Source organism: Manis javanica, chromosome 6 (genome assembly GCF_040802235.1).
Source record: "Manis javanica isolate MJ-LG chromosome 6, MJ_LKY, whole genome shotgun sequence".
Classification (NCBI taxonomy): Eukaryota; Metazoa; Chordata; class Mammalia; order Pholidota; family Manidae; genus Manis; species Manis javanica.
The window spans coordinates 98,830,981-98,848,479 of NC_133161.1; the positions used below are offsets into that span (position 1 = coordinate 98,830,981).

Here is a 17,499-nt window from a genome sequence, read left to right on the forward strand (position 1 = left end):
GCCCTGGGCCTGGGAGCCATCACTGTCTGTGCCACTTTGTTACTGCAGTCCTGGGAAACCCATATAAGAGGTGAAAACAACTTCCAGGCTTCTTAGAGATAATGGAGCAACGCCCCTTTGGTCATTATTTCTGTGAACAGCATAAGGAAAATTTACCCTGTGTGATGGAAAAACACCACTTGCCAGCTGTAACCCACGTCCTCCCCACCCATCTGATAATGCTGCAGAAAATAAGTGCAGAGTATACAAAAATGAATTGTAAACACAGGAAGAATAAATCAAACAATAATACAATCCTAAAAATAAACTGGTTAGGAATGCAGAGCGGTGCAGGAAGGGGGGACTGTGTTATCAAGGTAGCATGTCCTGTGCAAAGATCAGGGTGAGCCTACTTGACAGCATTTCTGATGAAAACACACATTCAGGCTCTGGGGCATGAAACACACACTCCAAGAAACCCACAGCTCCCCGACACCTGAATGCCAGAACTCACCCGACACCAGTTCTTCAAGCTGAACCACCTCTGCACTAAGGCAGGCGGGCCTGGGGTACCCATGGTGGCAGGGTCCCCACCCACCAGGGGGCCAGAAGCCCCAGCAGGCCAGGAATTCCTGCCTTTGCACAAGGCTGACAGTGCAAACAGCAGAGGCTGACAGGAATTCCTGCCTCCACTGTAGGCTCTAGACTGTAAGGTGGGGACAGTGATGGCGCGCTGTACACAGTGCCCACTCCTATAGGCAGATCACACATGACAATCACATTGACCGGCTCTGGGGAGGCTACAGTAGGTTCACGGCCCTGACTCAAGAGTTTGGCATTCTCTGGGGAAGCAGAGGGAGACACCCATTGGATGGATGGTGGAACAGTCTAAGGGAGGGAGCACCAGGTGCGCCAGTTATGGCAGCAATGCCCCCAGCCTGCCAGGGTGGTGACCCAGAGGAAGGGGATGTCAGAGTGTGGCAGATCATCAGCCTCACAGGACATGATGGAGACCCAAAAACCAAGGGGCTCCCTGCTCAGTGTGAAGGGACTTGGGCCCCCTCCCTCTCCTGCAGGGGATACTGGGCTACAGCAGGGAAATGCCATATTCAGACAGGGGTTCCATCGTGTGGAGTACAGCTGGGGGACACACAGCAGCAGCCCTGGAAAGAAAATGGTGGGTCTCAGAGCTGGGATTTGGGCATGACTGGGTGCAGACTTCCATGGCTGATGAGATTTGAGACACGGAGGATGTTCACATTTGGGGTGTAAGGAGAGCTGAGGGGCCCGGAAACCAGCTCGGTGGGCACATCGGTCTGCCCCAGCAGGCAGACACAGAAAAGAGGCAGCGTGGACCCAGAGAGGAGGGCAGAGGGCCAACTGGAGCCAAGAGAAGCCCCAGGTTGGAAAGATGGGAACCCACCGCACAGGCATGCAGACGTACAGATGGCTGCGCAGGAGCTGGCACAGCTGAGGGACACCAGGAGAGGAGGCGCCCAAGCCAACAGCCGGGAAGAGGCTGCACCAAAGACAAGGAAAGCCACCGAGAAGGCAGCAAGGTGAGGTCTCAGGGTGGGACTAGAGACAAGAGGAGAGGAGAGAGGACACCCCAGATGGCAGGGACCAGGAGGGCGCAGGGCCAGGGGTGCGGTGGTCAGCATCAGCCCTCCCATTGGAGGGCAGAGATCTTCTGGAAGCCTACACACACAGCCATTGCCCACGCCAGGGCCCTCGTCTGTTTCCCTGAACTCTCACCTCCCAGGACCTGAGAGAAGCAGAGCAGCGTGGGGCCTGGCCCTCCCAGCTGTGCTTTCAGCACAAACACCACCCAGGACCAGCCTCTAAGCACCCCCAGCCACCCCCCCCCAATGCCTCTTCCTAAAATGTGGCAGCAATCTTCCTACCACCTCTCACTCCTGGGCCACTACTCCGCCCACTCTGTTCTCTCTGTGACCATGGAGTCCCCTTGATGAGGCCACACAGGATGTCAAGGGCCCAAAAGCCCAGCTCAGCTCTGTAAAGGGGCCACACAGCATCCATGGCTTCAGGATGTCAGCCCCAGACATGGGACTGTCTCAGCATCCTCCCCAGCCCAGACCTGCCCTCATCCCTGAGGGGGACCCAGCAGGTAGTCCCTGAGTCCTCACTGGTTGGCCCTCACCACCTAGCAGATCACAGGGGTGTGGTGGAAATGAAATTTCCTGAGGAGGGCCAAATAGCCAACCTTTCAGACTTCCTGCTGTCACAGAGAAGGCCCAGGGAAGAGCTGGATGCCAGAGTGAGCCCTGCCTGCCACTGGACCAGGGTGCTTACGAACACCCCTGACAACCACGGACGGGTGGTGGTAGGCACGGCTCATGAGGCCGAGGGTGCCCAGAGGCACCACCTTTCATTTGAAGACAACCCAGCCTTCCAGCTCAGCCGCTGCTGCATGGAGCTCGCATAGCCAGACCCCAGCATGTCGGGCCTCAGCACCCACCCGTGGCCCCCATCTGCCCCTCCCCAGTCCGGGACCTGCCTCCCAGTTCCAAGGCCAGCATGACCTCCCACCAGCCTCTGGAATGCTCCCCCCCACACCCGGCTCAGACAGCAGGCCAGCTGAAGGAGGGCCTGGTGGTGCTTGCTCAGCCCGTGCTCGGCCCCTGCAGGGGGCATGGGGCGTAGCATGTGGGATGAGTGGGCGCGTGGGGCAGGGTCAGCAGGGTCCCCATGTGGAACTGCAGGCCCGTGCCCACATTCCTGTGGTTTCACCCAGGCCACTGTCCTAGTTCATTTCATCGTCCAGACCCCATGTGGGTGGTCCTCACTGATGGAGGGAGCTTCAGGTTCAGAGAGGCAGAGGGGCCTCTGAGGCCACCCAGCCTGTAAGCTGAAAGCCTGACTGGAGCCCATACAGGGGTCCCAGGGCCACTGCAGCTGCCTGCTGCCCCGGCTCTGGGCCCTGCCATCTGCCACCTGTGCATCCCATCAGGGTGTGCCCCTTCCTCCAAGACCAAGCACCCACCCTCCTTTCACCCTGCTCCTCATGAGCAGCTCCCGTCCCCATGAGCAGCCCTCAGGAGTAATGAGTGCCTTTACAGTAACACCCCATTTCCCAAGAGGAACTGGAGACATCCATGCCCACAACGTCTGGCTTCCACCTCAGGGCAAATGATCCCTGCAGGGCTGTCCCAACCACAGCCACCCAGGAAGGCTGTGCCCTCAGCCCCAGGGCCTGCACCCAACTCAGAGGTCACTTCCGCCTGAACCCTCCTGTGGGTCCCCCTCCCACAAATGGCCACTGCACCAGCAGGCTCCTCCAGGACAAAGATGTCACTCTGTCCCTCCCTTCCTTCCTGTGCTGGGACCCAACAGAGACTCGGAAAGCTGCACACATTCCAGACGTGACTGTTGGTAAATACATTCATGGTAAGGAAGGAAGGCGGGAGGGAGGGAGGAGACAGAAGGGGGAGAGACGGAGGAGAGATGGAGGCAAGGAGGAGAGGGGCAGGGAGGGAGGGCAGGAGGGCAAGGGGCAGGAGGGAAGAGACAGCGGCAGGAGGAGGACAGAGAGCAGACGAGGCCTCCCGTCCACCTGTGGACTGGCTGGCCCTCCACCCCTGCTGCCACCAGTCCACAGGCACGCAAGGCTCCTAGAGTCTTCTGGCCACCTCCCCTGGGTCATCACAAGGGCACTCAGCCATAACTCCTCTCCTGGGGTCACAGAGAGCACCCAGCCTGACTACTCCAACTCAAAGCCCTCTCTCGTGCAGATGCAAGGCCAGGCAGACAAGTCAGAGGGCCTGGGGCCAGACAACCAGATGCCCATCCTAACAGCTTGGCTACCAGACTCTCTTGGTCCCTCTGGGTTCTTCAGCCTCCTTTTATGGCTGAAAGCTAGACCCTGTGCCCAGAGCCAGTGGGCAGATGGAAGCCATAGCCGTGTGAAGTCCTGGTCATGCCAGTACACAACAGGTCTACAACAACTGCTGGGCCCTCTGCCCAGCTACCCAGAAAATCCTGGGAGACTTGGGGGGCACAGGAAGCAGGCACCCATTGCCCTCTTCTCTAACCCCAGAAAGCAGGCCAGAACTGCCCTGCAGAACACCAGAGAAGGAAACCCTGTCCCCAGGTCCCTCCTCCTGGGGGCAATGCACGACAAACCAGCTGAGCAAATGGGCCTAAAATGCATTAACACCCTCACCTTGGCTTATCACCTAGGACATGGGTCACCAGCTCCTTCCCTGGAGGCCATGGATAGAAGAACATGTTTGTAAAGTGCATGTGGCACCCAGGAGTCTGCACAGCATGAGCCAGTGACCGATCTGCATGGGAGCCCAGGGTGGGCCATGGTGGGGATTCACCAACCATGAAGGAAGGGTTTTAAAGTCAAACTTTTAGGGAAAATAAGAGAATCCTCACAGCCAAGTACACTACCAGGAAGCAAAGCCAGCCCTCAAACTCCTCCATCCCTCCCGGCTGCCTCCCCGGCCCAGCGGACAGCGCAGGAAAGCAACTCCCCACACAGGCGGCCAAGTACACCTTCAGGCTTCCCTGTCTCAGACACGTTGCTCTGAAATTATCTCAGATTTGTAGGGTTTTAAAACTTTCTATATTCAAAACAGATAAAAGGCAAGAGTGTGGCAGCAAGAACCAGCAGGCCCAAGAATCAAAGCCCTCTGGAAGAATCACCCCTCTGACCTAATAGTAGTGCTGATGCCATCACTACATTCTTCCCACGCTGTCATCTGCAAGAATGCAGATGGCATTCACGGTCAGAAACGGGCACCCAGAAGGACGTGGGCTTAGAAGTTTACTTTCCATGGAGTACATTTCAAGTGGCTCTAACAATCTGTTCTGTCCCTTTTATTAAAGAAACTTTACACATAAAATTAGCCAACTGCCTTTAGGGTGAAGGCTGCTTTTCATTCTTCCGACAGGCTTTTTCAGGGGAGAGGGTGGTGTCATTGCTTTAAGACAACTTTTTTCCCCCTTCTGGGCTGTGATGGGGGGTGAGCAGGAATGCTGCCGTGAGAACTCACCATAATGTCCCCTTTCAGGAGCTGTGCCGGCTCTATGGCGATGTAGATCCTACTCTGGTTTTCTGAGCCAATGTTGCTTCAGGATAAACAAAAAAGCAGATCATTGTGCTATTTCATGATTATGTAGAAAGAATGCATTTTGAGAAAAGCAATCCCACAATTTAAAACTCAGAAACTACACAAAATATCCCGCTTGGCCCAGGAATCCATCCCTGAGACTCTCTCCTGTGGAAATGAGTCAAAAAGGTACCAAAAAGCTGCCAGACCAGGGTCAGCAACATGGGGTCGGTGACCCACATGAAGATCCCACCCCAGGCCCGTGCACGGCAGGGCATGCAGCCGTGGTGCGGGCGTGCAGACAGCCACAGACTCCGCAGTAAGTGAGGGTGTGGCAGCCAGAGTGTTGCCCCTGTGTGCATCCACAAGTCCAGGAACATGACAAAGCTCGTTTGGAGTGGTGGCACCATGGTGAGAACAATTTTTACCTTTACTTATTGTCCATGAATGTTCATAAAATGTTTATGTAAACATAGAGAAAAGCCCAAAAAGCCATGTAAGCTCTGAGCCCAGGCCTGCCCTTTGCTTACAATGCAAAGGGGAGAGAAAGGCAGAGCATAATGGGCTGTCACATGCCTCCACTGTGCGGGCCTGTGTCTCCTCCAGGCTCCAGCATCCACGCCCCTTCACGGAGCCAACTGATGTGACAGCAGCAAGACACCTCCTGAAAGGGATGAGGGGGCACCTGCCTCTGACCCTGGAGCTCATCCTCTGCTATCCCCCATCCCCTTCCCATGAGCAGGGCAGCTCAGCCCATCTCCTGGGCTCTGCAGAAATCTCTCTCAAAAGCAGCCACACTTACTAGATCCCCGATGTGTACACCGGCTGCATGGCTTGGTAGAGCTTCAGAAAGGGCCGGCATGCTGAAAGACAGGCAGGATCATCTGTAAAGAACCACACAGACCCACGGGAACTGGGGCCCTGGGATGGCTTTCGAGGTGTAGGGGAGCTATAGCATTTCCAGCCACAGCAAGGGGGATGCTGGGGCTCCTGTGTTCTCCCCCTTGCACCAGCCCTGCTGCACACTGATGGCTTTCTTTAGTCCGTGACCAGGAGGGCTGAGGACTGAGGCCAGTGCAGGGCTGGCACATCTCAGATCACTGCTGTGGGCAGGACACTCACCTCCACCTGTGTCGAAGTTGGGGATGCCATGCAGGATGACCAAGTGCAGGAACAGGGGCGAGGCATTCATTTTCACTGTCCCCGACAGGAGCCCACTGAGAAACTGCACGTACCTGTGAAGTATGCTGGCTTAGAGCTGCCCTGGAGCCCCTCTCTGCTACCCCAGGGAAATAAGGTCACAGCGTGCTTTTCCCAGGGTTATGGGACTTCCATGATTCCCCAACTACTACCAGCACAATAGGCCTGGGCACCCAAGCATCTGGCTCACATCTTGGAGAGAGAAGCCAGGCATGCTTCTCTCAAAAATCTGCACACTTCCAGCGCCAGACATGGCAGGGCATCCAGACACAGTGGCCAGGGCACCTCCTGCTCCAGCTCAGCCCTCGGAGTGCACCAGCGCCACCCAACCCAGAGCTGGGCAGGTCAGGCTGCATGCAGGGCTATCACAGTCTCTAGTCATCGATGCACACATCTGAAGGCAAAGGACACTCAGCCCTGCTCTTGGTCCCACAGCCCTTTGCTGCCCGTGCCAGAACACAGGGTGGAAGCACACACCCCCAGCTCCCACAAGGACCTAGAGCCTGTGTGATGGAGAGGGGAGGTGGGACCTGGCCTCCTGCCCGTCCCGGGAGCCCCTTGCCCCAGCTCCTCCACACGGTCCCTATGTGTCTGCTGGGCACCGGGAAGACCTGGCTTCTCTCCGACACCCCGTGTGGCCCTGTGCACCCGCCAGCTGCACATGCCCACGGTGTGCACCTGTGCTCTGCACAGAAGCTTCACTGCCGGTCCCCAGAGGCCCAGGAGGCAGCCCCACCCTCCACCCAGAGACCTGAGTCCAGAAAAAAACACACCATGATGGGGAAAGGCAGTACAGCACGGAAAAGACTAGTAATGACTCCATAGCATCTTACTACTCTGATGGACAGCGACTGCAATGGGGTGGTGGGGGGCATTTAATAATAAGGGTGAATGTTGAAACCACCAAGTTGCTCATGTGAAACCTTCATAAGATTGTCTATCAATGATACCTTAATTAAAAAAAAAAAACACGGTGATGCCCAACCACCTGTGTGACCCCCGATGCCTACACAGAGCCCAGCAGGCACTGCAGGGCCATCACTGAATTCCGAGCCTGTGCCGCCAGCACAGGTCCTCCAGCCTGTACTCCATCCCCTCCTCCAGCGTGACCACCTGCCGGATCCGACCGGACTGCCACTGACTCTGCCAAACTTATTGGGACTCTCAAACTGATGCTTCCAATTCAGACATGGTCCATTATTTCCAGCCACTGAATTTGTGCACAAAGCCAATGGAACAATAGGTAATTTCTGGTAAACTTTAAAAACAAAGCTTAAACACCCTACTTACAGTCCATCCTTTTAGGAAAATTTTGGAGAAGAGCTTCTGCTTCTGCCTAGGCACCTTTCAGTGTCTCTACTTTCCAGGTGGCAGCTGGCTTCTGAACAAACCTCCCCAGGTGGGAGCCTGAGGAAAACCCGGGGCCGCAGGGCTGGATGCGCGGCCGCAGCAGGCCTGACCACCAGGTGGCTCCATGGACCCATCCTGCTGTCTAGACACCCTGCTATCCAGGTGAACCACTTCAGACACCAACATGTTGCCCACTTGGCTTTCCTGGGCCCTTCGTCTCCCTGGTTTTGAGCAAAAGAGGAAGGAATCATGATATGTAGCGGGGGGGTCTAAGTCCCAGCTGCTCTGAACAGCAGTACTTCCTGCCAGTGTTGGGTAGCCCTGGGCACCAGACCACCCATGTCCACAGTCGCACAGCCCATGGGCAGCGCAGCCCAGTGTGTGCCCTCTGTGGGATCTGGCCATTTGCTCAAGACTCTGCACTGGCCTCTCCGGGCCCTGTGGCCCCCCATTCTCTGGACACCCCAGGAGCACGTGGACCAGGCATCACAGTGGCCTGTTTGTTTCACATTTTCAGCCAAACATGGAGGTCCTGGTCAAGCCTGGCTGGACTGCCACCCAGCGGCCAGAGGGAACACAGAAAGTTGCTTCTTTCAGGGACAGAGGGTCAAGTTGGAAGGATGCTGTTTCCCTGAAGATCCCAAAGAAGAAGCCCAAACACCAGGGTCAGCCCTCACAAGGGTCAGGTTTGTGAGGGGACGGGCGGCTGGAACCCAGACCCCTGCGGCTCCCTCCTGAGACCAGCTCCAAGCAGTCACCAACTCCCAGATGGGTCCACAGAGGCCTCACCTGTTCATATTTGAGACAATACAAAAGGTACTCTTAAAATAAGCTCTTGGCACATGATTCTCATCTGCCCTTCTTAGACATCTGCTTCATATCTTTAGGTAAATTAAAGGCAGAAAAGGATAATAAAGACAGCTTATTCCTTATTACGTGTGCTTTCTTAATAGGAAAAAGTTAAAATGTGTTTCTACTTCCAGGTGTCATCTATTAGTGAAATGCTACTCTGTAATTCTACTGCCTGACTTTTTGCAGCTGAAGTAATTTCTTGGCTACTTGTTCACAGGATGCAGTACACTCACAACTTGAATCAAAGTTCTGAATTTTGTGACATGGCAATGGTTTAGCACAAAACTTTAAACAAGCATAGCTGCAATCAGAAACATCATTAAAGAAAGCCTAGCCCTGACCCCACCACCCGGCTATCCCACTCCTAAGATGGGGACACATGACAAAGGCCATTCATGCATTTATTTTTGTGAGGCATTTGGATAGTGTGGAAACGGCACACTTCCTCCCTCCCTGTAGCCATTACAAATTGATGGTTAATGGTCTGCATAGATGAGTGGGAGGTCCCGGCTCTGTGTGCCCAGCCAGGGGCCTGTTCACACCAGTCTATGGCCCAGAATGCTGGCAGGGATGGCCCCTCACTGTCTCTGATGCCTTCCTCCGAGGCCTGCAGGCCACTAACCACAGGCATATCCAGACCTCCAGATCGTACAGCAGACAGCCAGCAGCCCTGGAGCCTGTGTGCTGCTCAGCCCAGAGCACACCCATGGCCCTAGAGGCTCATGGCAGCGTGTTAGGAATGCTCAGCACCACAAATTAAGCATATCTTCTTCCTCCATGCACCGATTTTACTTTAGTGAGCAAGGTTGGGGGGTAACAAAAACCTTTGTACAGTAAAACAAATGTGGGATTTTCCATGAGCTTTTCATGGGGTGACCTCATCCTGCTGTTTTCAAAACCCTTTCACAACTCATGGGTCCCTCAGACAAACAGGCTGAGCAGTACCACCTAAGGACCCCTGAGTGTGGTCCTTAGCACTGTTCCAAGTTCCAAAGAGATCAGTGTCCATGCAAACACTTTATGAAAACACCAAGTTCATTGCCACATAGGCTATAGCTGCTGCTGGAGTCTGCGGCTGAGCTGGCCTGTACCTGCGCAGAGGTGGGAGCCTGCAGACAGGTGGCCAAGCCACATGTAACAGGACCAAGTCTGCAGGTGACCGTCTGGGGACCACCAGCAGGACCAGAGCACAGAAAATTCAGACCATGGGAGTGTGAAATGACTCACAATTAGGTCACTCAGCAAATTGTGGGTAGGATCAGTTCCCACCTGGTACACGCAGTACCCACCCCTGCACTGAAGGCTGAGCGGATGTTGGGTGGGTGAAGGATGGCAGGGTGTCGGATCCACCTAAGTCTCTCCCCACGGCCTGCCCGGCAGCTCTCATAGCCGCACAGATTAAACAGAGCTGTTTGAAAACTGCTTTATTTTCCCACACTTACCTTTTTTTCTTTTGAGGAAAATAACTCCCTGGGGATAATGTTCTCCACGCTTCCTCTCAACTAGGGAGTAACCTTTAGAAACTAGCATTTAGATGGTGGAGGGCTAACAGAGGAACACACATTTCATTCTTGTTACAGAGCAGCTTGAAATTTGCAGCATCCACCCCAATCATTTACAACCATTTACCAAAGCAGAAATCCACATTTGGAATTTCCCTAAATCTCCTTAAACATGAACTTGACAAAAGCTCAAATCTCCCTGAAAATGTGAGTATATAAGAATCAGCCTGAAAACATTACATTAATGAGCAGAAGGAGCCACTGTAAAGGTCTATCTCTCCCTAAGGCTTCCAAATTTCACCCCCAGGCCTCACCGGGACAGCTTGGAGGGCGGGGAGATGTGGGCTGGGCCCCCAGCCTGGTTCTGCCTGTGAGACCCCAGCTCATAGGCTGATGTTCCACAGTGTTGCAAGGGGACAGCAGTGCTCTGCCCACCTCACGATCGCGCATGGAAGGGCATGGGGAGGGGAGAGCAAGCTCTCGGTGATGACCACAGTGGGCACACCAAGCAGCAGCACCTCCTTTAGAGGGAGGATCTGGACACCTGCTCCCTCACATCCACCTGCCTCATGTGCAGTGTTCTTCCAAACACCCAAGGCGCCCAGTCAAAAGCTACAGAAATATCAAAAACCCAACAATGCCATGTTAGGACAAGGCCAGCTATTAGAAATGCCCAGGGCATCTTGCATGCTCTCTCTTCACCTCACAGGACACAGGATGATGCCCACCTGTATTCCTAGGGTCCGCTTTGCCCCATGCTTCCAGAGAGGCTAACTGTCCCCACCATCCTCCTGAATAACCTCAAAGTGATGGGGCCAAGAAATATGTGCTGTCATCTCAACTCCTTCTTGGCAAGAAAGGAAAAGTGGAGAGGAAAAGGAGGCGGGAAACTCTCATCGTTTAACTCATCACTTCCATGATGCAGGCGATAAGCTAAGACCATAGAAGGACTTGTTTGTTAATGATTTATCAAAGCGAAAGAAGCCCCAAGTTCATCAGCACCTCCAGGACTCCATACAAAGAGAACTGGAAAGCAGAAAAAGAGAAGTGGCCCTGGCCACAAAAGTTCTGCCGGAAACAGGCAATGTGACATGGGCATTGCTGGCTAGGCCACCACAGGCTGACTGCTCTGATTTTAAAAGTAAGAAACAAAGTGACAGAGGATTTACCTCCCATCAGACAGGACTCCTGCCTCCCAAGCTCTAAATCCACTATTAATTATGTGAAGGCTCAGAAGAGGCTCCCAATTTTCCAGGCCACAAACTCCAAACATTAATTTGCTCTTATTGGAAGATTGATTTTGAAATGATTTTCTGACCCTGGTCCTAAGAGAGCCTGCAGCACTCCCCCTCAGGGCGTTTGGGACCACAGTGATGGCTCCCATTACAGGGTCTGCCCCCACAAACGCACTCATGGCAAGTTCTTCTGGTCTCAAATACTCCTCCAGACTCCCTTACGCATTTGTTCAGCCATTCACCCATGCAGCAGTAATTTGGTGAGCATATTCCAATGCATGTGCCTGGCAGGGTAACATTCCCCTAACCTGTGGGTGCACTGAGATGAGCCTTGGAATCCACACCACTGTCACAAAACAGAAATGATACAGCTTCAAGTATGCAGTGACAGGAGGATACATGAAAACTGTGGGCATGCCAACATAAGGTTTTTTTTCCCTTTTCTCCACACTTGGAATGCTATTAACAAGCTGCAGCAAATAGTACAATAAAAAGAAGAAAATTAGGCATTCTTCCCTGGCATTGGGCAATGAGAAGAAAAAAGTCATTGATCATCTCAATAGATGCAGAGAAAGCATTTGATAAAATTCAGCATCCATTTATAATAAAAACCCTCTACAAAGCAGGTACAGAGGAAAAGTACCTCAACACAATAAAGGCCACATATGACAAACCCACAGCCAACATCATACTCAATGACAAAAAAATGAAAGCTTTCCCTGTAAGATCAGGACAAGACAGGGATGCCTACTCTCACCAATTTTATTTAGTACTGGAAGCCACAGCAATCAGACAAGAAAAAGATATAAAAGGCATCCAATTGGTGAAGAAGAAGTAAAACTCTCTCTATTTGCAGAGGATATGATACTATATATAGAAAACCTAAAGACTCCACCAAAAAATATTAGAGCTGATAAATGAACTCAGTAAAGTGGCAGGACACAAAATCAAGAGATAAAAATCTGTTGCATTTCTATATACTAATAATGAGCTATCAGAAAGACAAATTAAGAAAATAACCCTATTTACAAATGCATCAAAAAGAATAAAATACCTAGGACTAAATCTAACCAAGATGATGAGAGATCTATACTCTGAAAAGTTTAAGACATTAATTTAAAAAATTGAAGATGACACACATAAATGAAAAGATGTGCTACGTATAGGAAGAGTTAATCTTGTTAAAGTGTCCATACTACATTTCAGCAATCTACAGATTCAATGTGGTCCCTATCAAAATTTTTCAGAGATATAGAGATTCTAAAAATACTAAAATTTGTATGAAACTATGAAAGACTCAGCTAGCCAAAGCAATCTTGAGAAAGAAGAACAAAGCTGGGGTCATGCTCCCTAATTTTGAACTGTATTGCAAAGCTATAGGAATTAAAACAGTATGGCACTGTCCTAAAAATCATACACATAGATCAGTGGGATAAAACAGTCCAGAAATCAAACCACACATATACAGTCAATTAATCTATGACAAACATGGCAAGAATATACAACGGGGAAAGAACAGTATCTTCAATAAATGATTTTGGGAAACTGGACAGCTACATTAAAAAGAATGAAACTGGACCACTATCTTGCCCCTTTAATAGAAATAAACTCAAAAAGGAGTAAAGATTTGAATACAAGACCTGAAACCATAGAACTCCTAAAAACATAGGCAGTAAGCTCCTTGACCTTGGTCTTGGCAATGATTTTGGGGGGGATCTTACACGAAAAGCAAAAGAAACAATAAGTAGGTGAGGCTACATCAAACCGAAAAGCTTCTGCACAGCAAAGGAAACCATTAACAAATGAAAAGATAACCTAGAGAATGGGAAAAAACAGCTGCAAACCAAATGTTTAATATCCAAAATATATAAAGAACTAACACAACTCAAAAACAATCAAAAAGTCCAATTAAGAAATAGGATCTGAACTGACATTTTTCCAAAGAAGACATACAGATGGCCAACAAGTACATGAAATATGCTCAACCTCACTAATATCAGGGAAATGAAAATCAAAACCAGAATGAGATACTTCATACCTGTTAGAATGGTTATCATAAAAAATACAGCAATTGTTAGTAAGGATGTAGAGAAAAGGGAACTCCTGTGCACTCCTCTAGGAATGTAAACTCATACAGCCACGATGAAGAACAATATGGGCATTCCTCATCAAAGTAAAAGTAAAAATACCACATGACCCAGCAATTCCACTTTTGAGAATATATCTGAAGAAAACAAAATCTCTAATTTAAAAAGACACCTGCATCCCGATGTTCACAGCAGCATTATTTATAATAGCCAAGATATGTAAATAATCTAAGTGCCCATCAGTAGATGAATGGATAAAGACAGTGTGTGTGTGTGTGTGTGTGTATGTGTGTGTGTATGTGTGTGTGTGTGTGTGTGTGTGTGTGTGTGACAGAGATAGAGACAGAGAGAGAGAGAGAGAGAGAGAGAGAGTATGTGACTGAAGTGGACTCAGCCATGAAAAAGAATGAGCTCTTCCATTTGCAATAACTTAGATGGACCCAGAGGGCATTGTTCTAAATGAAATAAGCCAGAGAAAGACAAATACCGTATGATCTTTCATACGTGGAACCTAAAAATAAAATAACACAAGCTCATGGAAGAGAGGACAGAGAGAAAGAGGTGGGGGTGGTTGAATGTATGATTGTGAGAGAAGGTTAAAATGTTCCAAAGAAGAGAAGGCCCTACCCTGGCCTGAGCTGAGTGTTGGGACGTGTCTCTCCTGCATGGCTTCTCTTCACACAGAAGCATCTATGAATGTTGCCGATTGAGAAACTGCTCAACAAAGCATTGACACTTAATGGCTCAAACAGAACAGAGGGCAGCTTAACTGTACTACTAATGAAACACTGGTTTTCCCACAAGCAACTCTCACTCTCTGTGAGGTCTGCTCAGAGCAGGCTCAGCCTCATAGCCAGATCTACACACAAACAGACTTAGCCACGGGAAACACCAGCACAAAAGGAGGTGCCTTTGGTGGTCCTTGAAATCCTTTCCCAAATCAAAGTATCCAGGTTGACTCCTGATGAAATACATCTCTGACTCTGCCTCTTAGATGCACTCAGAACCTTCCTTCCATCCACTGGGTCTGCTGCCAAGCTCTCCGGCATGGGAGCAATAGCTGTGAGTTGGGAGTTAGAGGCCCAAGACAGAACACCATATTGGCAACTGCCTGCAATTCTTGTGCAAATTCCCTGCTGTTCACTGTAAAATGAAAATGCAATGAGTGTGCTTGGCTCCATCTTCATAGAAGCCCGTCTGTATGGCGCTTCTTGCTGCCATGCACCCTGACCCTGCTCCTGGATGAAGGTGTGGGCTCACCTGGGTGCAGGCAGCAAAAAAAGAAGTCTGCTTCCCAGAGCTCTTCGGAGGCACAAGCTGAGCATCTTAAGGGGGCCACCACAGCAGGAGAAAAGGGAAGGTGGGCCAAGGAAGGTCAACACAGAGAAAGACCACCTGGCCTCCAGAGCTGATGGTCTATTCAGGAGCCAGCCAACTACAAATATGTGATGTCAATAAAGTTTTACTGGAAAACAGCCACATTCACTCATTTCCTATTGTGTACAGCTACTCTCATGTTAGAATAGCTGTAACAAGAGACCACACAGCCTACTACCCCCAGAACATCCACCACCCAGTCCAATACAGACACAGTTCACTGGTCCAGCAGATAGAAACCAGTCCAATATAACAATGAGAATCAATACATGCCACAAGCCTAGTGGACCCAATGGCTGAGCACATGGGGAAGGGAGTCCTGGGTCCACTTTGTGGAGCCAGCCAGGGTGAGGGGCTCCCCACCACCCACACACAGGGGGCTTTTGGTTACTGCTGGGCACCAACAAGCCACCTGCCACCTCTTCTTGGCAGTCAGAGGAGATGCCTCTTCTGTCACATTTTTAATGTAAAATCCCATTTTACCTTTCCATTCTGGCTCGGGGACATATACATACCGCTTCTGAGAAGGCTGCATTAAATCTGAAACTTTATCATCATAAAACTTCTTCATTGCAAATCTGTCGAGGGCCTGGTCGGCACTGGGGAAGAAGAGAGAGAGAGAGAGAGAGAGACAGGGCGTTAACACAGGTGCCCATCGGCTTTAGTGCTTTCTCTGCGGCCCTGATTCCCCCACAGGGATGTGTTCAGGCCAGCAGGGAAGCCAGCCTGCAGGGTCTGAAGTGCCCTATCTTAGGGATGGCACTTAGCTGTGCCACACACATGGCTCATAGGAGTCACCTGCCTGCCCTTGCTCACCTGTGGGCACAGGGCTGGCCTCCTTAACTGTCTAAACAAAGCAGGTGGGTTTCAGCGGGCTCTGCATGAGACCAGCTGGCAGACCCAACTCTGAGGACCAGGCGGGTACCACAGCTCAGCCTGAGACCTGCACTTAGCAAGTCGTCACATCAAGCCCCAAGAGGTAACTCTGAGACCTGCAGGGGGCAGCCTCTCAGGGAGTCGGGAGGCCTCAGCCCATTGCAGGAGGACTGACAGAGGCCTTGGGGCTGCACAATTAAGTTCCTGATGTCACTGCCCCAGGCAGTGCTTTCATCCAGCACCACCATGCCTGCAGGTGCATTCAGCAGAAGCCTCCGGAAACCCCATAATAGAGCTTTCATGGAGAGGTCCTGTTCTGACATCACTTAATCTGTGGACTGTAAGTGTAGTGAGTCTTAACAGCTAAATCCCATTTGAGCCAAAGGCGTCCTTGAAAATCTGATCTAAGTGGGGGCCCTCTCCTTAGAATGCTAATGAAAATTGTACATAAAATGGCTATTCACTGCTTGCATCTGTCCAAATAGGGGCTGGGCTGGAACAAACGGAAGGGCCCCCCCCTAAGCACTGAATATTTAACGTATTGAGAGCAGATACTGTTTAAACTGAAAATAGAGCTACATATCTACCATTCACTCCTAAGTGTCCCTGTTTTGGAGTTCACTTGTATTATTAACACTGACAGGCACTGGGCCCACATTTATGTATTAATATCATAATTAGTGTTGGTAACATCAGCACTGACTCAATCTTTATGAATTCTCATCTTTTACAGTGCTGGACAAGAACATTCTTGCTCCTTTTGACATAAAAGTTTCTGATTTGATCTTGAGCATGGTCTGTGACAAAGACCTTAAGAATGTGTGCCCCCTGTGATTTCTCTAGGGGATACCACCTAACGGGAAAACAGCAGAAGCGATTGAAGACAAGAACATGCCCGTCAGCAGGCTTCAGAGCACTGAACCATTGGAAGCAACCAAAATCCTGAAGAAACACAGGAAGAAACCTGGATTTAAGCAAATGCTTACACATGTAACATTCTGTTCACTGAGTGGCGAGCTGTGTGGTCCCTAAATGATGTTAGGGAACACACTACAGCAAAGGGCATGAACACAGAAAACCAGGTTACATAAAGTATGGGGTCACTCCACTTTAACGGAAAATACCTAATACTATTACTCCCGTGAGGACGTGCAGCACCAATGGTGACTATGACCAGAGCGCTGGCGCTGTTCTGTAATGACACATGTGTAACAATACACTGAAGTATCACAAACACCCCACAAGACACTGCTGGACACACAGGTGAGGAGGACCTGAGGCTCAGAGATTCATGAGAACTGCCTGGCAGGTGCTGGTGAGCTATACACAGACTGTAGAAAAAGCAGGGCTTTTAGAAAGCATGTCACATGCTTTTAGTAAATAAATCTTAGTCTCCGTGCCTTCTCAAAATGCTGGGACGGCCCACAGCCCCCGGGGCTTCGGTTCCAGACAGAGCCACAGTGCTGCGGTGACTCCATCCAGAACCCACCAGCTGAAATCTGGTCTCTAAGCAAATGTCCTTGGCTTAGTCAATGCAATGTGACCAGGCCTCTCGATTTGTCTGGCACACACACAAATGCTTATTATCACCAAGAAAGGACCTGATTTTTCACTGGGCATTGGGTTTCCTCCTTGGCGGGCATGAGCCCCCGAATTTATTTCCAGAGAAAACATTCACGAAGTCAAATTTCACCCATTAATGCCAGAAAGGAAAGGGTTGATTGGCTTGCATGGACTGGCTTCTACTTCCTAAGAAGGGAGTTGTTCATGCTTCACAAAGTGGCCATTGACAAGAGGGCAAACACAGGTGCAAACCCATCAAGAATGGTACGGCCTGAACTGGGTTTTGGCACATGTGGGATATACCGCACACCACCCCCAGCTGGAGGGCCAAGGCGTTAACTGTTGTGGGTGGCCCCCAACTCCCACAGTGGCAGCCGTGAGTCCTGTGACCCTTCCCCTC

At 50.7% G+C, this 17,499-nt stretch overlaps 1 protein-coding gene across 1 annotated transcript in view; it reads right to left on the reverse strand.

Annotated features, from left to right (window-relative positions):
• Positions 1–17,499, reverse strand: part of TNS3 (tensin 3) — a 190,561-nt gene that overhangs the window by 103,724 nt on the left and 69,338 nt on the right. Inside the window, exons 10-13 of the mRNA XM_073240005.1 lie at positions 15,176–15,259; positions 6,180–6,292; positions 5,860–5,920; positions 5,001–5,076 (exon numbers count right to left, since the gene is read on the reverse strand). Coding sequence (XP_073096106.1) covers positions 5,001–5,076; positions 5,860–5,920; positions 6,180–6,292; positions 15,176–15,259 — 334 coding nt within the window. The remainder of the gene's footprint in view (positions 1–5,000; positions 5,077–5,859; positions 5,921–6,179; positions 6,293–15,175; positions 15,260–17,499) is intronic.